The sequence below is a fragment of the Glycine soja genome, chromosome 12 (genome assembly GCF_004193775.1).
Source record: "Glycine soja cultivar W05 chromosome 12, ASM419377v2, whole genome shotgun sequence".
Classification (NCBI taxonomy): Eukaryota; Viridiplantae; Streptophyta; class Magnoliopsida; order Fabales; family Fabaceae; genus Glycine; species Glycine soja.
The window spans coordinates 9,639,120-9,663,462 of NC_041013.1; the positions used below are offsets into that span (position 1 = coordinate 9,639,120).

General features: G+C 33.7%; 1 protein-coding gene across 1 annotated transcript; it reads right to left on the reverse strand.

The window, feature by feature from the left end:
• Positions 1–10,852: 10,852 nt before the first annotated feature.
• On the reverse strand, positions 10,853–12,522 carry LOC114378679 (protein MAIN-LIKE 1-like). The gene is made up of 5 exons (XM_028337322.1): positions 12,274–12,522; positions 11,719–12,147; positions 11,527–11,637; positions 11,060–11,407; positions 10,853–10,957 (listed from the first exon to the last, which is right to left on the reverse strand). The coding sequence occupies exons 1-5, from the start codon at positions 12,520–12,522 to the stop codon at positions 10,853–10,855; spliced, it is 1,242 nt and encodes a 413-aa protein (XP_028193123.1).
• Positions 12,523–24,343: the final 11,821 nt, after the last annotated feature.

Genomic DNA, 24,343 nt, shown 5'->3' on the forward strand with positions numbered 1-24,343 from the left:
CTCTTTTGTGTCTGAGGTTAGTGTCGGCCAAAACTAACACTTGTTTGTGCAGTTGTTGCTCGTTTTGCATGTATTATGGGTGACTTCGCCTGGAGGCCACTCATGAAGCAGGTCGAACCTACAGGTCAGACTCGTGAAGCAGGTATTATGGGTCAACCTGTTGATGAGGTTGGCCCTATTGCTATTGCTACTAAAGTCACCCCCAACGCTCTTTTTGTTTTGGCAAAGAGGAAGCGGGATAATGGTATTGTACTATTTGGCCATAAGAAGTCGAAGACCCATATGAGCCTTCGTGCCCTAAGGTAGGCTACAGGGTTGACTCCCGGAGCGAGTTTCCTTTCGATCGTGTAGGATATGCCTCCGGCTCAATTGGTTGCCGAAGCTTTTGCTGCTGCTACTCCTGCTCCTTCACCTCCTCTTGTTGTTGTTGTTCAGTAGGCCATATTTGTTGTTGCTGAAGTTAGTATGCTAGCTACTTTGGTTGGTTCTGTTGTGTTGTCGTTGTCCTCCAATGTGACACCTTTGCTGAGTGTCGATGTGGCAACCACTAGTGCTTCATTGCGGCACCTTTGCTGAGTGTCGGTGTGGCGTCACCTTTTTCCTCTTCTTGCCCTTGCATCTCCCTGAATCATATGTGCATGTCTAGTGATGTTGATTCACTGTGGGGTGCAACTTACAAGCCAGAGCAAAAGACCCCGGTCGGCTTTGTTTCAGCCTTTGATAAGAAACTTATTAGGTCAATTGGAGTGCATAACACTTCTAATTCATTGATACTTAGGCTTGCTAAGCAGGCAGGTGCTTGCTAAGCGAAAGTTACAGACCAATCCCAACTGTAGAACTCGCTAAGCCTGCCAATTAAGCGTTGAGCCCGAAACCCTCTCGGGTTGGTATTTCGTAAATTAGGCTTAGCGAGAATGCACACTAAGCATCGATTCAAAATAAAAAACAAAGGATTGTTGGGGGAAGACCAAAGGACTTCATCCTCAAGTTGCTAAGTGAAAGGGTCCCCGCTAAGCGCGTAGAACTTTAATGTAACTACAGCTGTCAGACTGCGTGCTATGCGCCCGGTCCCGCTAAGCGAGCAATTCATAACTGTTGGCAGTTTTGAAAACTACCCTAAACCCCTATTCCTCCCTCTTTACTCTTTCTTTCTCACTTCCTTGCATTCCTTCTCTCTCTCACCCAAGTTACCATCCCTTGTGCATCTTCTCTCCCCTTTCTCACCATTTGTGCATATTATTCTTGTAAGCCTAACATGAATGTAGTTTGTTTTGTGTTTTACCTCTCTGGGTTTCCTGCGTTCTTGTTCCTTTTCCCACTTGTTTGTTGTTTTACTTTGTTTATCCTCTTTTCTGTGCTCCTATTTTGTTTGTTTCTTCCTACCCATCTTAGGTTAGTTACTCCTAGGTTCAATTAGTCGTGGGTTTGTTTGTTTCTACAGTGGAGCTTTATGGCTCTCTGGCTTGTGTCCAATCACTAAGCCTACCCTTATGGCTTAGCGAGTTGTGCATTTCAAGCCTTATACAAATTAATTTTTTGGGTTTGTGATGAACTCACTAAGCCTGACCTGTGCGCTTAGCGAGTTCATGTCTTTCTTCATTTATTCTTTTGCTGGGTGTTTGATGAACTCACTTAGCCGATCTTCATGCTTAGTTAGTTGTCCATGTTCATCTTTTGTTTTTGGGTTTTCATGAACTCACTAAGCTTGACCCATGCACTTAGCGAGTTCATGATTTTCTTCATATTTTCTAGGTTTTTGGATGAACTTGCTAAGCCTGACCGTGCGCTTAGCGAGTTCTTTTGTGTGCTCATAGTCTATAGGTCTATAGGTCTTATGTGTTTTGATGCTTGGGCTTAGCGTGCCTGGTCATGCTAAGCCCCTGAGCCATTTCATTCTCATGCCTTGGCTTAATGCATATTGGCGCTAAGCCTACAAGGCCCTTCAACTCCACTATGCAGGCTTAACGCGTTCATCCATGCTAAGCCTTGTATTTAATGATGTCAGTTGTGTCAGGCTTAGCACATCCCATGCGCTAAGCCACCCACATTTTCACTTCCCGGCTTAGCACGCCATCTGCGCTAAGCCCAAATAGCCCTTTGGTTGCTCCCAAGCTTAGCGTGCCTTCTACGCTAAGCCCAATTTCTTCTTTGTTTCTTATTTGGGCTTAGCGTACCATGCTCGCTCAGCCTAATTACCCCTCTATTTTGAATTAGGCTTAGCATCCCTGTGGCGCTAAGCCACCTCTTCTCCTGATTCTATTGGCACTAAGCGCGAACCTTGTGGCTTAGCACCCTCATAATTTCTATGCATTGGCGCTAAGCCTGACCCTCACAGCTTAGCATCCTCATGCTTTTTGTGCATTGGTGCTAAGTGCGACCCTCATGGCTTAGCGCCCTCATCCAATCTGTGCATTAGCGCTAAGTGTGGCCCTCGCGGCTTAGCACCCTCTTGTTGTTAGTTGCCTCTTTCTCTGATCTTTTTCATGCTCTGATGCTATTGTCTTGGTTCTGTTTTTTGTGTGTTCTGTAGATGGCATCTAAGAAGAAGCATGCTTCTTCCTCTCGCCATCAAGAATCCTATGACTCCTCCTGGTTTGTGTCGAAGGAGGCATGAGACCGATACCAGACCAACGTTCATCTTCGTAACATCCTACCGGAAAGGAACACTGAGTTAGCTTACTCCCACTACGACGAGTTCCTCCATGAGCTGGAGTACCACCAATGGCATTGCAACCTCACCCGCCAGATGGAGAACCGCATCGATGTGGCCTTGGTCAAGGAATTTTACTCCAACCTATATGACCCAGAGGATCACTCTTCTTGGCAATGCAAAGTGCGAGGGAAGCTGATCAAATTCGATGCCACCACTTTGAATACCTTCCTGGAGACCCCGGTGATTCTGGAGGCGGGGGTGCGCTACCCGAAGTACTCATGTTATTGCCACTCCTACCCCGATCACCAGGCCATAGCGACCAAGCTGTGCATTCCAGGGCAGGATTTGTGTTGAATGTTGAGGGAGCCCCTTGGAAGCTGCTAAGGAAGGACCTGACTATGTTAGCTCAGACTTGGAGTGTCCTATCTCACTCCAACTTTGCCCCCACCTCTCATACCTCAGACCTTAACATGGACAGAGCTCGATTGGTCTATGAACTTGTCATGAAAATGAACATGGATGTTGGTGCCATGATATCTTCTCAGATAGCCCAATCCAACTCTTCCAAGTTGGGCTTTCTGGCTCTGATCACAGCTCTTTGTTAGGCTCGAAGGGTTGTCTCTGACTCTTTCACCTTTGAGTCCCTCAACCCGACCATTAATATGTCCTACATTCGCAAGAATTGCTGGAACCTCGACGATCCCTCTATCACCTTTTCAGGGTCCCGCAAGGCCAGGGCCAGGGCTCCAGCAGAGGCACCCCCAGTTGCTCATCCACCTCCCAAACCGTTGGCGTCTTCCAGCTCCTCCACTTCCTCGGACCAGCTTGTGCCCATGTTGCAGAGTATTCATCATGGTCTCTACCTTGTGATCCAGAACATGCACCATCTCTCCCAGCAGCAATTGATCATTTCCCTGCCAGACATCACGGAGTAAGTAGCTTGGCCTAAAGTCTAGCCTTCCATTGTTGGGGGGTGAGGCTCTTGAGGCTTAGGGCCCAGCTAATGGAGCTTATGCAGGTGTTGAGATAGCTCAGGAGCCAACTAATGAGGCAGATGATGCTGATCCAGGTGCCGCTGATACTGAGATAGATGCAGATTATGTAGCTGATGTCACTGCAGCGCAGGGAGCTTAGGACCCATGGCCCACCCACGACTCAGTGACAAGATCAGGACTTTATTTATTTCTTTTGCATTGCAAACATTTTACTTCATTATGGCTTTGCAGTAATTTATGATTCAGCACTTAGTTTTATAATTCTGATAGCAGTGATGCATGATAAACATTTTGATCTGATTGATTCACGAAATTCTTTTTGTGCAGTCTGTGGTTGGAATCAATTGCATGGTCTGGGTGAACTGCACTGTGATATCTGTTTTCCAAAATTTTTTTACTTCAAGTGAGCGTGCATTATTTTGATTGGTAGAGTGCAAAAATGTTGCGCGTGAGTGAAACGGTTAGCTTGCATGACAGGAAATTATGGAATGGTAGACTAATTGCTTGTAAACCGGTGAGTTGTGTGAACCTTAACTGTGAGAGAACAACTGACTCTAAATTATTGATTTGGCATAAATCTCTGAATGCTGAATGGATGCATGATGTGGAAATGATCAAGGCCATGTTGTGATTTTTTTCTTTTTAGCTACTAAGCCAAATATCCACTCTGTATCAATAAATGAAGGAACCCCTTGCACCTCTTTGAGCCTAACATAACTGAATTTATTTTTAACCCTAACTGAATGACATGATTGCCTTGCACACCTTGTCGTAGGTTGTAGGAAAACATTGTCCTAGAAAAGATATTTGGTTCAAATTTGGGGGAGTGCTTGGAGCTATCTATGTACAGGGATTGTAATAGCATCACACAGTCAATGTAAACTGTAAAAAGTGGCACAATGTCATTGTTATGCCATTGTAAAAAAAACATTGAATGAGAAATAGAAACATGAAGCAATTGTGTCTAATAGATTATTGTGTGATGTTAGTAGGGTAATCAAAGAAAAGAGGGATGTAGCAAGGAAATCATGATAGTAAGAAAACCGGGAATATGTGAATGCTCTCCTAAAATCTAAGCTTTGCATCCACGAAAAACCATGAATTCATTGCTAACCCGGCTACGTTACAAGCTTAATAAAGTCCTTAGTATCCACATTGTGTATATATGATTGCATGGAATGAGATGGAGTGCAAAATTGGGAATTGATTGTTAGTTTTTTGGATGAATTGATACTTGCCTGAAACACTTATGTGCTTGAGAGAAACACTGGCTTGTGAGGAAAAAAGCTTAGTCAATCTTCCTTGATGCTTGTCATGCTTGCTAACTAATTTCATCTCTTTAGCTTAATTGCACATGCTTCTATCTTGAAATGTGACAAATGCTAATTTGGGGGAGATATTGATTGATAGATGTGCAGTTATCTCGATTATTGTGGTTGATACTTACTAAACAGGCCATTAACCTAACTTAGCATAGTTAGCTTCTTTTGCTTAAGGACAAGCAAACCTTTAAATTTGGGGGGAGTTTGATTATTAATGTGCATAAGTAGATTATGTAATTAAAACATATAAAAATTAGCAATATCCTCTCATTTTTATTGCTTCTTTTAGTGTGAATCATTGGAATTTCAACATCCTCGAGTTTTTGTGCAGTAGGTGCTTTAAACTGCTAATTCATAATGTTTTGATGATTTTATTTTGCAAATATACAGGCAAGGGATAGAGAGAGAAGTTGAAGCCTGATGTTTCGCCCTCAGCGCGCCAAGCTCGCTTAGCAAGCTGTGTCACTTAGCGGGAGAGTGTTCACTTAGCAAAGAAGCAGCATAGAGCACCTACAGTCAGGCGAAAGGGTGCTTAGCGCACATGGTTCGCTTAGTGCCTAACCACTTACTCACGCTCAGCGCGCAGATGCGCTCAGCGCGCAGATGCGCTCAGCGCGTAGTCGCGGGATTTCAAACTCAAGAAAGGTTTTTAAGCAGAAGAAGGGGGAGAAGTAGATGAGTTCATTTAGAAACAAGAAAAGTCCTAAAGCTTGAGCTATAGGAAGAAGACAATCATTGGGAGCCCACTTTCTTTCCCCACTTCACCTTCATTCCTTATCCCTCACATTTCACATCTTTTTTGTACATTTGAGCCCTTCATGACCATGAAGGGTTAAACAACCCATTTTTGGGGAGCTTCCACCAACTCTCTTGATGTAAAGACTCTTACTATCTATTTAATATTATTGCTAGTTTCATTGTTCCTTCCTACGTTTATTTCCATGTACTTGGTTTGATCATCCAATTATATCTTATGTTAGGGTTTAAGCATTGGGGAATGTAGTTAATCCTTAGAACTTGGAAGATCATCTAAAATGCTTCATTGCTAGGGATAATGTGAGGTAGTTTAGCCAAGTTATACATCTCTATTAATCATGCAGTTCAACTAGTTTAGCTCTTGAGGGATTAAGAAAGAAACTAGGGGAATTAGTCTCTCTAGTGTGAGGAATCACAATTAGAGTAATTTCGCGGATGTAGGTGATAACTAGAATAGTATTAAATAGAGAAAAATTATATCAATTACATCAAGAGAGGTTTCGATAGGGAGCCCCCAACATAATCAACTCCTGCATTCGCTTTCATCATCAAGCTCAATGTTTGTTTTCTTTACTCAATTTTAGTATAGAATCACACCATCGTCTAATTTGCAACCGAAATGATTTACTTAGCATTTTCTCAATTCATTCATTAATTGCACACAAATTGAATACGCACTAGTTGAGCACAAATAAAATCCCTGTGAAAACGATACTCGATTTTACCGTTTTAAAATACTACTTGGACAAATTGGTGCACTTACCAATTAGTTAACAATGCTCGTGCGTACATGTCACTTGCTGTGGGTGGCATGTACTGGAGTCATGATGGTGTACTCTTGCATACCTGCCTCTTACAAAGTGGCACGTACTGGAGACATAGTGGTGTGCTCTTGCATATGTGTCACTCGCCTTGGGTGGCATATACTGGAGACATGGTGGTATGATCTTGCATATATGTTACTCATCGTGGATGGCATATACTAAAGTCAGAGTAGTGTGCTCGTGCGTACATGTCACTCACTGTAGGTATCACGTATTGGAAGCTTAGTACTGTGCTTGTGCGCACATGTCACTTGTCGTGGGTGACACGTACTGGAGACTTAATTGTGTGCTCGTGCGCACATGTCACACGCCATGGGTGACACGTACTGGAGACTTAGTAATGTGCTTATGCACACATGTCATTCGTTATGGGTGACACATACTAGAGGCGTCATTCGCCATAGGTGACACATACTGGAGACTTAGTGCTAGAATGATGGCTGACCAAGGGTAGTCCTTGAGTTTTAAGAGCCTTGGAGTTGCGACTATGGGTGTTCTTGTATTGATAAGAAAATTATGAAAAAAGCATAGGGTTCTACCCTCATATTTTCTTCATTTTGCTGTTACTGGAGTAGCAGTCTCCTTGTCGATGGTTCCCTGACTTCAACGGGAATCATGGCGTTTGTGCCATATGCGAGTCGGTAAGCTAGAAGATAATAGCCGGTAACTTATAGATAAAAGCTAGAAGATAATAGGCCGTAACTTATAGATAAAAGCTAGAAGATAATTGTAACTTGTAGATAACATGTGACTTTGTAGATAATTAACTACCTGTTAATAGATAAAGAGATTTAAATATATTCAAATATTAATAGGTTAGAGATAACCTATCAGCTAGGGAGCCCAGCTGCTAGGGACTGAGTATTCATGCTCCTACTGTAGAGCTGACATGGAGGGTTGACACGTGCTTCAGAATACCATGTAAGATGCCACATGTATTTTGTGGACCCTATACAATACAATTATTTTCTGCACCAAAAAAAATCTATTAGTGCACATAAAAAAATTAATATTATTTTACACCAACAAGGTCTCATCAATTCCTCACATGCCCACATCTTTGAATAACAAGAAGCACAACATGGGAAACCCCAACATGCACAACACTCTTGTCCACCAACAATAAAGTTAAGTTTTTGCTCTTCCTAGGAGGACATTGAGGATGGGAATCATGGAATTCAGATAGTTTGTAATTCTTTACTTGTGCAGTTCACATCCATTGCAATGATAGAATTTGAAGAAATGTACAAATACAAGGTTCAGAATCTTCAAATTCAGAATTTCAAAAAAATGTTGCATATTATGATCTGTGCTACTTTTGTTTCACTGCTGATGCTGTTGAACCTGCAATTTCCCTCCTTATTGATGGTTTTTACGAGGAAATTTTGTTATTAATTGGAAATAAATGCTTATAATTGCATTATATAAGATGCTAGAATAGATCTAAATTGTACATCCCAATATAATGCATCGTATAATCAATTTGAATATGTTGTTGAATTCGTTATGCAAATCAGCATATTGACCTAGTGAGAATCAATTTGAATCGATTAAAAACTAGGTTGGATCAGTGTAAACCAACATTGGTTCAATAACTTAAACTAATTTTGTAAAATATTAAGACAAGATATATTCTCAAGGGAAACCATGGTTAAAATAAAACAACCACTTTCCAACTAAAAGTTTGTAGTTATCATAAGTAACAACAACCACTATGTTGTAGCTATATATTTATTATAAATATTGCTATTATTAAATTTATTACTTGTATTGTATATGTATGCAGTTTTAAGTGTTTCAACTTTCAACTAATGATTTATTAGTTTAACTTGCAACCTATGCACCTAGTCCGCTAACCGAGCTAATGTTTGGATCCAGTTTAATAATATAAGTGGGAGTTACTATTTGCACCTCCACCTTTACTATTTAAACCTTCCATCCTTATGAAATTACCACCCATACCTTTTCCTCTGCCCGTCTCCTATATCCTGTCCCAAGCTCTTCCTCTTCTCCATCAAGCTCTCTCCCACTCTCCCAACCTCATTCTCCCTCAAACCCATGACACTATTCTTTTTTTGTTCTTAGATGCAACAAAACTTGTTTTCACTAACCGATTAGGTTGTTGTTGGTGTGGCCCATGTTGTTGATTTATGTTTTGTTTTAAATTATATATTTTGTATTTTATTTTTTCATTTTTTATTGAATGTTGCATTATGTATTTATGATGATTTTAGTGTGATTTATTCTATATTTTTACATCCATCTATATTTATCAAGTTATTTCTGAAAAGTAGTTTAGGAAATTGTTTTAGTTTAACTGCTTTTAAAACAAAATAAAAGTCAAATTAAAAAAAAAATTCTTTTCAATTACAAAACATAAACTTGTTTCTATTGTGCAGATGAATGTTTATACACAATGAAAACTTTTTCCGACCTGAGGGGCATTTTGTCAACAACAAAAATACCAACTTGTAATGTTTAAATAACAATGAGAGGGTGTAAATAGAAAAACCCATACATGACCCATATCCACATCGCTTTTGGGCAGTTTCTTCTTACACCTTAAAAATACATTCTACACCTTTATTACCTTTTGAATTGGTATATCTGAATGTAAAACTACATTCAGAATCAGTGATGCCTTTTGCATTTCTGATTAACCAATTCGGAAGGTAAAAAAACATTATAGATCGGTGTAGAAAGCAACTGCCTTGTGTTTGTTGTCACGCACATTTAAGTATTATTTGAAAGTCACATATCAGATATTAAAGTTGCCAACAAATATGAGCTTAGTTGATAAGAAAGAAACTCTTTCCATAAGAATGTGAGTTCAACTCCCATTATTGATGTGAGAATCTTATCAAAGGATAAATTGTAAGTACCTTTATAAGTTCTTATTGAACCTTAAAGGCTGCTCAAACTCTGATAAGTCCTCAAAACTTAACTCATCTAAACCTTTTACAAAAAAAAAATACTAGATATTAAAGTTCAGTTTTAAACCAACCCAATTTTCTATAAAGCCCATTAAAGACCTCGACACTTTCTTGAGGGGAGTCGTTACGTGCACCCAACAAAATTGTTGGGGCACCCAGCAAACAGTGAATGGGCAATTATGCCCCTCTAAGAAGGCTATTTTCGGAAGACCTTTCTTCCGGAAGACTGTTTTTCCGGAAAACTTCCGGAAGACACTTCTTCCGGAAGAAGAAGGAAGTATTCCGAAAGACCCTTTTTCCGGAAAACTTCCGGAAGACACTTCTTCCGGAACGTGAACGTGTTCTGCAGTTCTTCCGGAATACTTCCTTCTTCTTCCGGAAGAAGGTTGTTCCAGAAGTTATTTTTTTTTTCGTTTTTTTAAAATGCTGTATTTTCTTAATTATTTGATTTTAATAAATAAATTAAGTTATAAAATAAATAATATTATTATACATAAATTATTATTAGTGAACATAATTATGACTAATATTTATAATTCCTTTTTTACGTGCATGAAAATATAAATAATAATTTGTGTGACAATTTAGTATAATTTAAATCATAAAAATTAATTAATTCGTATATTTTATAAAAAAAATAATTATAATTTGTATTACAAAACTTAATATATAATAAAAAAATAATTATAATTTTATAACAACGTGAAGTAAAATAAATTTCATTTTATAATAATAACTAAAAATAAAATAATATTTAATGTATATGTAATGACGATTTTGCCCCTGGTTGTTTTCTTTAAATTTACTGTGCTTTCACCTTCATCCCCGTCTTCTTGCTATTGTTATCCTTTTCCGTAGAAAGCTTTTTTGGTGGTCCTGTGAAGTAGAAGTTTCGTAACAAGTGATTTGGTGGTCCCGTGAAGCAGCTGTTCCGTGTTTGAAGTTGTTTTGGTCGTTGTTGTTCGTATTTCGTCGGAGGTACGCATTTATCGGTTTTTTTTTTTTTTTTTTTTTGCGTTTTATGGGTAGTTCTTTAGAGAAGATGAACAGTAAAAAACTATTTCCGAAATTACTTTTTACTGCATAAGGAAGTAGTTCCGGAATGAGAATGTTGAATTTCCGGAAGAACTTCTTCCGGAAGTTACTAAGCTCAATTCCGGAAGAAGTGCTTCCGGAAGTGTATTCCGGAAGAACTTCTTCCGGAATTGAGAATAGCAACTTCCGAAAGAAGTTCTTCCGAAAGTTACTATGTTCAATTCCGGAAGAAGTGCTTCCGAAAGCGTTAAGTTTAAAATAAATTTATTATAAACATTTATTATAAAATTTAAAATAAATAACAACTCATCAAACATTAAACGCGCAAAAAATCTTACCACATGTGGAGGGGGTCAAATGCCACTAGAACCTGGGGGCTGGGCGGCTGTATATACTCCTCAGGGTCTGCAGCTAGTGCATCTCTCGGCTGATCACCTGCCTGGGTCGGTATCATGAATGGGTTAGATATGCGGAAAAACCACTCCATGTAATCCACACATACCTACCCAGACACTAGACAAAGCTCACCCGCAGGTAGTACGTGCTCTGCAAAATGCATCCACCTGCCATCTATATCATTGTGTGACAATCGAGCATTAACAGGCGGCGGAGGGATGCTCTGGATGTAACCAAATTGTCGTACCACCCTCTCCGGTCGAGCTGTGACCACCATAGGACCCCATTTCAGCTGACCCTGGAATGATGAAATCAACTCAAAGGTCCTAACCCCCCGATGCTCCGTGTACGGCAACCAGGATACATCTATGACGGTCAAAGCATCACAATGTGCCCTGTAAGGTGCTCTTGTGATTCCCTTCATGTGCGCCTTCGATGTCAACCACCGGGAAGCTCGTGAGGACGTCTCCTGGTATGTATCATCTGTCACACACTGGTGCACACTAGGGAAGTGCTCATAGATCCAGCACTACACAAAAAATGAGGTTAACATAACATAAAAACATGTTTAAATCATAATCGAACGTAACATATTAAAAACACAAAATTTACATGTAATAGAGTCAAGTACCCCGCAAGCTGTTGTGTGGTGGTCCTAGAAGCCTCATCTAACTGGTCATACATATGAACCAGCGTGGCAACTCCCCAAGCATAACCACCACTCTGAGTAAGGTCACGAAAAGCGTCTAGGTGAACCACATGCACGTATGTTGCACTCTTATTAGCAAAAAGAGTGCAACCGACCAGGTGCAGCAGATAAGCACGAGCTACTACAATCCACCATCGGGCCTGACATCTCATCTCATAAATGTCTCGAACCCATCCTAGTCGTACATATGCCCCACGTGTCAGTGTTGTCTCGGCTCTAGCCTCCTCGGCAGACACCTCAAGCAACTCTGTCAGCAAAAATCTCTCCTCCTCCGTAGAAAGAGCATGAAAACTGTGCAACGCGCCAGTGATAGGCAAATGAAGGAGTGACGACACATCATCCAATGTCATCGTCAACTCTCCTACCGGAAGGTGGAAGGTGCTGGTCTCCATGTGCCACCTCTCCATAAATGCGGATATCAGTTCAGGATCGCCAGTAACAACTGAACAATCGATCAGTGGACTTAATCCTGTGGCAGCAACCAGTCCTTCAATCTCAGGCACTGGCCTCCTAATCAATGTCACCTTCCTCCCATGTGACACCAACTTCAAATCAGGACGTTCGTGATTTGAAGTACAAATTATACAATTATTAAAAAAAATTAATGACAAACAAATCAACAATGATAAATAATTAACAAATTAAAATACCTGTCCACTCCAAACAGCGTGTGCAACATGGTCCGCAAATGATGTCATCACTGAAAGGTCACGTAGCCCACCAAGGAATCCCTCAGCATCATCAACATCTGACCCCTCAGCACCATCAACATCTGACCCCTCAGCACCATCAGCACCCTGTACGTCTGCACGCATCTCAGGTGCCTCCTCAGCCAGATCAGGGACATCGTCAGTCATGTCAGCAACGTCCTCAGCCAAATCACGTGCATCCGCAGTCATCTGATGAACTCGTTGCCTACGGGCTGAGGCAGTAGGCCTACGCCTCTCGGGAACATCAGCTGCATCATGGTCATCATGTCTATCTCTGCCTACAAGTCTACCTATGGCACGACCTAAACCTCGTGTTCTAGCCATGATCTGCAAATCATGTGGAACACGTATTTTTTTCGGTCAAAATATACACAACTTTCTCTATAAAAATAAAATAAGTTTATTTATAAATAAATAAGACTAATTTAAATCAAATTATTTTAAAACATACACAACATAATTTCAAAAAAAACTAAACAACTTCATTTATAAAAAAAACACAACTAATGTAAAAATAATTAATTAGTAAACATCCACAAGTTAATTTTTTTAAAAAAATAAACAACTTCATTTATTAAAAAAAAACACAACTAATGTAAAAATAATTAATTAGTAAACATCCACAAGTTAATTTAAAAAAATAAATAAACAATTTCATTTATAAAAAAAAACACAACTAATGTAAAAATAATTAATTAGTAAGCATCCACAAGTTAATTTTAAAAAAATAAACAACTTCATTTATAAAAAAAACACAAGTAATTTAAAAATAATTAATTAGTAAACATCCACAACTTAATTTTAAAAAAAAATAAACAACTTAATTTATAAAAAAAACACAATTAATGTAAAAATAATTAATTAGTAAACATCCACAACTTAATTTTTTTTAAAAAATAAACAACTTCATTTATAAAAAAAACACAACTAATGTCAAAATAATTAATTAGTAAACATCCACAAGTTAATTTTAAAAAAACAACTTCATTTAAAAAAACACAACTAATGTAAAAATAATTAATTAAAAAATATCCACAACTTAATTTAGAAAAAAATAAAAAACTTCCTTTATAAAAAAAACACAACTAATGTAAAAATAATTAATTAGTAAACATCCACAACTTTATTTTTAAAAAAATACTTCATTTATAATAAAATAAACAACTTAATTTATATCATTTATAAAAAATAGTATTTTTAAAAAATTTCCAAAACACACACAACTTTATTTATAAAAATAAACAACTTCATTTATAAAAAAAACATAAATAATTTAAAAATAAATAATTAGTAAAATACTCAACTAAAATGATATAAAAAATAAACAAAACCAATTAACAAAAATAACCAACTTAATTTATAAAAATAACCAACTTTATTTATAAATAAAATACACTAATTTTAAAAAAAATAAACAATAAACAAAAACAGACACAACTTCATTTATAAACAAAAAAATAAATAATTTAAAAATTAATATTTAGTAAAAATACACAATTTAAATTATAAAAAAAAACATGTCATCAAAAAGCCAAACCTCATTTTTTTATAAAATCTCAAAAACAAAATAATAAAAAAATATAATAATCATTCATTTAAAAAAACAATTTAAAAAAAAAAAACAAACATTCCGGAAGAAGTGGTTCTTCCGGAATTATTCCGGAAGAACCACTTCTTCTAGAAAGTTCTTCCGAAAATCTCAAAGGTCATCTGGAAGAACCCTTCTTCCGGAATTCTTCCGGAAAGTTTTTGGAAGAGGTGTTCCGGGAGACTTCCGGAAGAAGTGTTCTTCCGGTAGACGTTTGGTTTCTTCCGGAAGAACACTTCTTCCGGAATGTTTCCGGAACAGCTTCTTCCAGAAGTTCCGGAAGAACTCCTAACGGGTCTTCCGGAAGCCTCCGCCGTGAGCCCCCTTTTCCCATTTTTTTCGGCATCTTCTACCCTAAGGTTACTATCCTAAGGTTCCACTGCTACAACAATGCTGGATATTACAAGCAAAGGGGAGTTAGGGAGACTAACCTCGTTCGTGGAGAAGAAGAAGACGAGCTTCACGCTTGGCTTGCGGAGAAGAAGAAGCAGTTCGCGGAGAAGAAGCAGTTCGTGGAGAGGGAGAAGAAGCTTCACGGAAGGAATAGTAGGAGCAGGAAGAGTTTCTTCCGAAGAGGGGGGCTTTTTATAATTTTTTGTTAAAGGACAAAATGGCCCATTCATAAAAATTGCTGGGTGCACCTAGCATTTCCCTTTCTTGAGTGCAAATGTGGGCCTATCTCATCTAAACACACTTAGTCCAAATTTGAAAGTCACAACTCCCATCTATGATTCTTATAAAATTCTAGCCAAGTGTTGTTTGCACTAAAAATGAAGTTTGTTAGAGACAACCATTAGAGGTTGATTTCTATCACATATTTATAACTCAGTTACATCTTTTTATATAAAAACAAAACTTAGGTGCACTACTATAAGTACTTTTTGTGTTATTTTCTAATCAGAATTGAAGTTTTATTTCAATAATTTACGTATAATGAAAACTTCTATTAAGCAAAACTCCAATTTTGATAGGAAAACAACACTGAAAAATCCTTATACTCTGTCACAATATATATTGACTTAGGCCGCACCAAAGTGTCTATTATAATTAGTTTGCTATGGCATACACAGTCACTAGAAACTAGAAAGAAACAATTCCCATAACAGCTATTGGATCCTAAGTGTTGGAGAATTCCAGCACAGCACAATGGATATCTGCAATAAGTTTGAAGCCTTATCCATACATACATATTCTCGGTTGTTATGTTCAAAATCTTGTAGCAATAGACTATTGTTAATCATTATAGAGAGCAGAGAAATTAACAGGGTGTGGAGATTCCTAGTTTTTAACGGAAAAATAATGAATTTAAATGCGGAATGCCTGATTGAGAGAGTTGAGACCAGCAGAGACAGCACGCAACCCCGCAACATTTAGACAACGTACGAAGCGCGCAGTTGCAGCTTACTAAACTCACAGCCACCAATGGTGACAAGAGTGTCATCTTGCATTTATGAAAATTTGGAGGCTTATCATTGTGACCATTTCAATATAGTAATAACAATGCCAATTGTGCCAATTCAGAATTCTCTTTCATACTACTCTCTGCATCGGAATTCATGTGACTTTGGCCAGAACTGGGGGGGTTCCACGACTTTAATTGCCCCTGCATCTGCATGTATACACAATTTTCATCGTCAATTGTGCACACATACATAGGCTATGTGCAATTTGGTGAAATTGTAAACTAAAGTCAATCAACGCACATCATCATATATTTAATTTTAAATAATTATATAATTTGTTATTTTCTTTTTCTATGCATATGATTGTAAGAAATATTTCCTCAACATTCACCGAGACTAATCTTTTTTTGAAGAATCTAAAGACACTCAACCAACAAAAATTGTTAGAGGGGACAAAAATCATAAATAAATAAAAGAAAACCTTCAACTCAAGAATGGAGCTAGAATATTAGATGTGACTATTGTAAATACTTTTGCAAGTTAATTCTAGTTTTATCATGAAAGTAAGTTATTTCATTTCAATCATATTTTTTTATATACCAGAGTTAGTATTTAAACTATGATAACTCATTTATGAGACTTACTCATTGTCATCCTACCAATCACTTATTGGTTATATAATTTTTTGTTTCTTTTATACTTTTATACTATCTCCTTTCTTAATTATAAGATTATTTTTAAAAAAATATTTTTATTTTTATAAGATATTTTTCTGATTTCTAGATGCATTAATTATTTTTTTATATATCTTTACTTAATTATTCCTTCAAACATTAATAAGAAAAAATTAAGTTGACAGAGAGATAAGAAAATCATAATTTTAGAATGATAGTATAAATGTGATTAATTAAATTAATTAGTTTTCTTAAGAAACATGAAAGATTTTAATAATTAATTACCAAGTGGAAGTATTTAAAGTAATGTTACATAATTATTTTGCAACTCAATTAATTAGCACTATACACAACTTGTGTAGAACACCAATTATATTATATACTTCTGCTTCCCGAAACTATTCCAGCAATTCTGCTAGCTTCTGCCCACTATTAATTATGTATCTGTGCCTCTCAGCTGGCGATGGGATTTCTTTTGTTTTTTTTACTCTTCATGGCCACAAATTTCACAACTGATTTCCCCATATGGACCTGAACCTTTACATTGATGAGGATGGTCTTCCTCAATTGAGTCACTGACTGCAATATTGGTTGGTCAATGACACAAATTTATTTGTCCAGGCTGTAAATAAACTAGTTAGGGATTGTAGCAAAATTGGGTGTACTTTAAAGTCAGATTCTTCTATGTACTACATTTTTTTATCTTTAATAATGGATTAGTTACGTTGTACCGTGGCAGGACTAGTGCCCACTACATGCATAAATAATTATGAAAAGACCCGCAAGTTCATTTCGGCTCTTTAATCAGTTTCGAGTTTTGTACTTTTAGATGGGCGAATTAGTGAATTGGTTAGGTGCGAAAGGATATTGTTGTGGCTTCTGAATTCAAATGTTGTCATGTCGGCATGGCATAGCAGACCCTGTTATTTGTTATGAAACATATATGCTGGGAATATGCAATGATTATTCATAGTTAAAGATGTGAAAAATTAACTTCAAAACATAACATTTATATGTCAGTCTGTTCGGTAGAGTTGATTTAGGTGAGGAATTGAAATGAAAGGATAAAAATAGGAAAGATATTAAAAATTGGCGTTGCTTCATTAAGATTAAATTGTGAGGAGAGAAATGAAAAGCAAATAGGTCTCACATGAAAAAATATTCTTCAAGTGGCGTGAAATAATAAAGAAATTATATTGCAATATGAGTAACGTGTGTCCAACAAAATAATCCTTGCAGTTGACACTATGACAGTTGATAATGGGAGTTAATGGCTCTATTAAAATTGCTTTTGGTTCCCAATAAGGAGTTGAGGCCTTTTAATTTTAAAATTATCTTATCCACGAAAAAGTATACAACAGAATTATAATTTTATTATACTGAATATAATAGAATTACAATTTTATTATAAAATTCTTCTCACCCAAACATAACAATGGAATCGTGATTCGTTATATTTTGCAACACCTCCTTTAATACAAGTTAAAAATATGTTTTTTATCACAACAGAAACATATTTCACTGTGATACAAAAATGTCCTAAACATAATCTTGATTTCATTGGATTAAATGAGGGTGAAATAAATATATATAATGAAAATAAGATTTTATTGTTCTATATAATGAAATCATATTTTTGTTATATGTTTTTCTCTCTCACTTAATCCAACCAAATCAGAATTCGATCAAATATGATTCCTTAAGTATGGAAATATAGCTGGATCAAATACAATTCGATCAAATATAATAAGTATAATATGGAAATATAATTCCTTAATTACTTTTTGAATTTTTTTTTTATCATTATCCAATCAAAATTGGAGGAATGATTTGTAATTGACAATAAAATAAGAGACCAAAAGTAAAATTCAAGGAATAAAAATTTAAAATAGAAAATAAAAATAAAGTAAAAGTCCTTAGCTAGGTAGAGAAATAGCCGCGTTAGCTAATATATGAGTAATAATGTTTCTTTGCCTTTTTTATAAACTCAACACTAAAGTTTGGTTTTTAAAGTAAAAGTCCTCTGCAATGAGAAATAATGTCTCAAAATTCAGACTCATGATGTTTGGGATGATCCTTTGAGTTATTTGTTGTGTTTTTCTGTTTATGCATTTCACAACTTTTGCATTTCACATTAAATAATAGATTTCTTAGAATATTTTCAATGATCTTCGTATAAATAATTTAATTTATGTGACTTTAATTTTAAGCAATTCAATTAATTTTTTCTCCAATTAAAATTTCTATCAATAAATTGTTTAACTCATAAATATTCTTTTTTCTCTCATATACTTAATACAAAGTTAAACAACTCATAAGCAATAATTAATTATATAAATAATTTTTTTAATTTAAACAACTTAAAATCACATATATCATATTTTTTATGAACAACTCATTAAACAATTCTCATGGTTGATGCTCTTATATAATTAAAGAGCTGAAAGATCGGATCCAATACAACAAAAAAGAAAGAACAAAGTCTTATTACAAAAGAAAGAAAGAAATCAGAAACAGAGCAAAAGTTGAAGGGGAAATAGAAAACTCATCCCATTCCATGGTCCCAAATGCGAAGTTGCAATCATCACCAAGGTAACAAGAACAGATATCTCAATAAAATACCTTCAATAAGAAATTTCAGCTGTACATAATATGGGGACCATCCTACGATTTATAAACTTAATAGGCACTTCAATATCAAAATAATTAATAATATTTTAAAAATGATTAAAAATTCTTTAAAAAAATTTACCCAAATAGAATCATTGTTATTATATTAACATGCACAATCTGGTAGGTGAAAAGAGCACTTATTATATGGCATATAGAGCTATTTTCTGAAAGGTGAAATTTTACTTGATGCTTTCTATTGAAGTGCATCACGCGATACATCATGCATATATGGATGTTTTTTAGAGAATATATGGATTTGTTCACAATTATGTATATAAATCCTTATATATATATATAAACGTATAAGCCTATCGATTTTCACATATCTCCATTCTTTTCACATTTACTCTTATTTAAATATTTTCATTTTATGTAGTGGTGAATTTCACTCTCCTAAAATAAAGTTTATGCGTTCAATAATATTTATTTATAATATAATTTATATGTTTAAAATATTTATTTATTATAAAATATAAATTTTAGTTGCATAAAATAAATATTTATTTTGTGCAATACATATACTAAAATACCAGTAATGTGTTAATATATAATAATTAAAAATCATTTCAATATACATAATAACATGTTGAATGACATGTTAGTTTCACTAGAACTAAAAAAATGTGGATTAAATAAACATTCGCAAGAAGAAAGATTTTATTAAAAATGATCGGTCAAATTTTCATACAAGAATTAATATATTATTTATTAATAAAATTGATAAATACTTTATATCAACAATATCATCATCCTACAAAATATCATGTCCTAATATTATTCATACACATGCATATATTACTTAAAATAAAGTAATATGTAAAAAAAAACATTCTAATTTACTTTGTTGACACCATTATAACACCTTGATCTAGCTACTTTAATACAAATTAAAATTCTAAAATTAGTTTTTTTAAGTATATCAATTAGAACTTAGTTAACATAATAGTGTCTTGTAAGAAAATAAAATTAAAATAAGTTTCATTTTAATTTTTTTAATGTAGTTAAATATTTTTTTCATCTATACCCCTGATTATATTTTTTAGAATGCTACTATTATGTTGCATGAAGATGAAAATGGATCAAGTCAAGCTTTACCCAAATTTATCCTGGCTCACTTTATATTTCTAAGGCCTAAATCTAAGCATGTTAAATATCATATCATGAGCTTATTTTTTAGGCCTGGATCTGGTTTTTATATAAGTATAGCTTGGACTATTAACCTATTTAAAGGTTTGTTTCTTATTAAGTGTAAAAAAAATATTGTATAATAGTAAAATTATTATGCATTGAAGTGCTAGAGTGCAAAGCAGTGACTTACATGTTTGTATTGTTATCCAAAATTGAACGTATTGTATTGTTATTTACTTTTCTTTCTAATAAAGTCAAAGATTTTCATCAAAAAATAATAAGGCACTTTTATAGCATAAGATGTAGACAAAATTTGCCTATAAACATTACACATAACAGACTATCAAACCCTTTTAAATCCCACCAAAAGAAAAGTATTCTTATATCTTCTACTCATATGTGTATAGGAATTAACATTTCTTTCTAAAAATAATTCTTTGATTCTACTGAATATTCTACATTTCTTTTCTTCTTTTTTTCAACTATTGCTCATCAATAACTTGAAGCTGCAAGAATAACATCCTATTTTCTTCTCCATCTATTTGAAGATTTATCTAGGCTTATGAATGGTGGTTTTAATATTTGTTTTCATTCGTTGTTTTATACAATTTAATGGAAGGATTGAGCTACTTTTCTTCACCAAAATGTAGGTATTTTGTTTCTAGTGTTCTAACATCTTTTCTCCAATTTTGTACTTCAATTTGTTGTTTTGATTTTTAGAGACCTTCTAATTAGTCGTTGTGTTTGGTTGTTAATTTAATTACAATTTTTGTTTTCATTTGTTTTGTTGTAGGGTTTTGACCTTTTCTTCTTACTCAAGTCCAGACATTTATATTTTATAGTTTTGGCATCTTTTCTCCAAATGTGGATTATTTGAATTTGTTCTTTATTTTGTTGAATTTGTCCTTTTGGTTTTTCACTATCGTTCTCATTCAATCCTCTTTATGTTTTGTTTCTTAGCCTTGCAATCAGTATTATTCCCCATCAGGCATGCAAGAGGATATATTGCTTTTTTCTTCTCTATCCTTAGCAATTATCTTATGGCGTATTCACTTCTCCATGAGAAGAAGCAAAATTGTTGGTCACCGTTCATATTCTACCATCTATATCTATTCATTCCAATAAAATTTTGTTACACGTCCTTCGTAGATTTTTTTTCCCAATATTTTTTTTTTATCTTAAAACCCCTTTATTTTTTGTTTTTTTCTTCCAATTTTTACGTACAGTATATTGTGTATCGTGAGGTTTCATTCTTTAATTCACACGTGGATGCAATGTGTGATTGGTTAAATTGATACTTTAGGTATTGAAGTGTTTATTCTTTTTCAATATGTTATTTTAGCTCAATAAGTCTAAGATTGTTTTAATATCAAATGTCACGAATTTACAACAAATACTTTAAATTGTGCTATATGATTAATTGTTTTTAAATATTTAATTTTTTTATTGCAGAATAATTTTACTATGTATTTACCATTTTTTTAGAGAATGTATTTATCATTTTATATATATGATTTTCTTATTTATTGAAATGCTTGATATGTATGTCCATTTCAAGGCTCAAAATATACTGCAAGATCATCATATCAAAGGATTATTAAATAAATCAATTTTCAATATTGAGAATCAATTTGATGTTTATACACTAAAATATTGACACTTAAACAATAATTCAAAAAAAATTATGTTTTGTAAAGGATCTTTAAATAAGATTTTAATTTTTGTGGTGTTTAATGATTATGATCATATATTTTGAAAGATCTTTAAATAAGATTTTAATTTAATAGCTATCATATTTTTAATTAATTATAGTATTAATTAAAAATATGGGAGTCGATTGAACTATCCAACCACAAATGACACAGAGTATAGGCATTTAAGTATCTAATTAGAAATGACACAGGTGTTAAAGATTCTGTGTACTGAGTATTTTTTTTTTCTTAAGTCAGAGATCATTGTATGTTCCAACCTTCTAGATTAGTCACTAATCTTGTTTGTGATGCATGATTGTTACTGGTTTAAAGAATTTTTTCACATGAAAAAATTGAATGAGTTATCTCATTAAATAGATCATTCATCACATGTAAATGCAATGAAATCTTATATTGCTATGTCAACCCTAAGGATTTATTCATATAGGTATGAGAATTTTTTTAAGTCAAAATATAAACAACAATAATTAATAAAAAAATATTATACTTGAATTATAAATAATTCTTAATACAAATTTATAAAAAATATTAATATATTTTAAATATTTGATAAAAATATTTAACCATGCATGACATGGGTCACACACTCTAGTTTATGTATCATGTTGAATTGCTTAAAATTAAGTAGTTTATGTATCATGTTGAATTGCTTAAAATTAAGTAACATTAGTGCTTTTGTGAATTAAAAAAAAATATTATTTTAAGGGTGCGTCATTTAAGTATGAGTTTAAGAATCATTTAAGGTTACTTAAAACCATACACTAGTGGAGCAAATTATATATGAATTACTTAATTATATGATATTATAAAGACTAACCAGTAGAAGATAAAAGAATTCAAAATAAATTAACTGTCGCGAAGGATCCCGATGCCTAAAGCATCGGCTAAAAGAGTAAATAGAATATCAGCTGGGCAATTATCCGATACAATAAAAGAGAGCTAGAGGGCTAGAGGAAGCTCCAATTTTCACTAACCAATCAGCACATTTGACAAAATTGACCAAAAATATAAAAATTGAATTTGTTTAGTCTTTCAAACTCGAATTTCATATCCTCTAAATTTAATCAAATTTTCATTAAAATTCTCCTTTAAACCTTTTAAAATCCTTTTACATTTCAATTCATTGTATAATTTAGAACTATTTAAATAGAAAAATAAAACTTTCAAATCGTGATAAAAGAAAACTGACAAAATACCAAATTTATTTAATTTTAGAATAACAAGGCGTAGACCATTTTGTTTCATATTAAAAAGAAGTGAATCTGGTATAAAATAATCTATTATTAGTTTTTTAGAGATTATAAAAAAAGCAAATTAAAATCTTAGAATAATAAAAAAAACTCAAAAAAATATAGTTGATATTATGACGGGAAAAAAAAATACTCAAAACAGCTCTTGATTCTGGTTAAATTTTATATTCTTTTCAACTTGTTACTTTGAAAATTTGAAACAATCACCTGAAAAACTAAAAGTCATAAATTTTTTAAAAAAGAAGCCATTCTTTAACAAAACAAGCTCTAACAAACATATCCTTAATTTGCTATAAGATTTGAAAAGAAAATTATACTCTATTTACTAGAAGAATCAATAATCGTAATTAGGTGAATTTTCTGTGAACGTGACATGTTTATAATTAAAAAAAAAAAAGTTAAATTATTCATTTGATCTCTGTAATTTTACGATTTATACATTTTAATTTCTCTAGTTTATATTTTAATTTTCTTTTAGCCTTTATAATTTAAAAGTGATCTTTTTAGTTTTTATAATTTATATATTTAAAAGTGATCTTTTTAATCTTTATAATTTATATTTTCATTCTCTTCTAGTCTCTATAGTTTAAAAGTGATATTTTTAGTCTCTATAATTTGTATTTTAATTATCTTTTAATCCTTACTATAAAAAATATATAAAATAATTAGATACAAATTAATTATAAATTATCAATTATTTTTTTATTACAAATTATCTTGTGATAAATTAGTTACGAATTACTTATTAATATTTTTGTAGTTAATTATAATTGATAATATTACTTATATCTTGATGATAAGAATTAAAAAGAAATTAAAATATAAAGTATAAGAACTAAAAAAAACACTTTTATATTATAGGGACTAAAAAAATTAAAATACAAGTCATAAGGACTAAAATAATCACTTTCAAACTATAAAAATTAACAGAAAATTAAAATATAAATTATAAAGACTAAAAAAATCACTTTAAAATTATAAGAACTAAAATATACAAATAATAAAATTATATGAATCAAATGAGTAATTAAACCTTAAATAAATAAGATTCCCCATTATAAGCACAAAAAAAAAAAAGAAATAAGAAAGACAGTGATTTTGAATCTCTACATATAGTTCATACCAGTAAAATTCTAAAATGCTCATGTCCCAACAGTAACTAGTGAATTAAAAAACAACAAAAGGGAAGAACACGAAATCGAAGTAACCATCAATGCAGTAACTAGTGAATTGAAATGCAAGAGCCAAAAAGAAAGAACACAAGAAATAAGCATCATGCAGTCACTAGTAAATTAAAAATATAGAGCCAATTAAAGAAAAAACAAAAAGAACCCATGACAGAAGTAAACATGAAAACAAAGAGGAAAGGACAAAGACCCCCCGACATAGAGACCGGAGAAGAACCCATTCTTAGCTGTCCAATTAATTAACTGGTTAACCGTTTTTGCCCCAACATGTTCACAGCGAATCCGAGAGACAAAAGACGCATTTCCTTCTTAAGGTTAACAAAAGTACATGCATGCGCTCATGCAGCAAGATTTTGCGCTGACCCCTCTATCTCCCTTGAGAAAGAAGGAACATA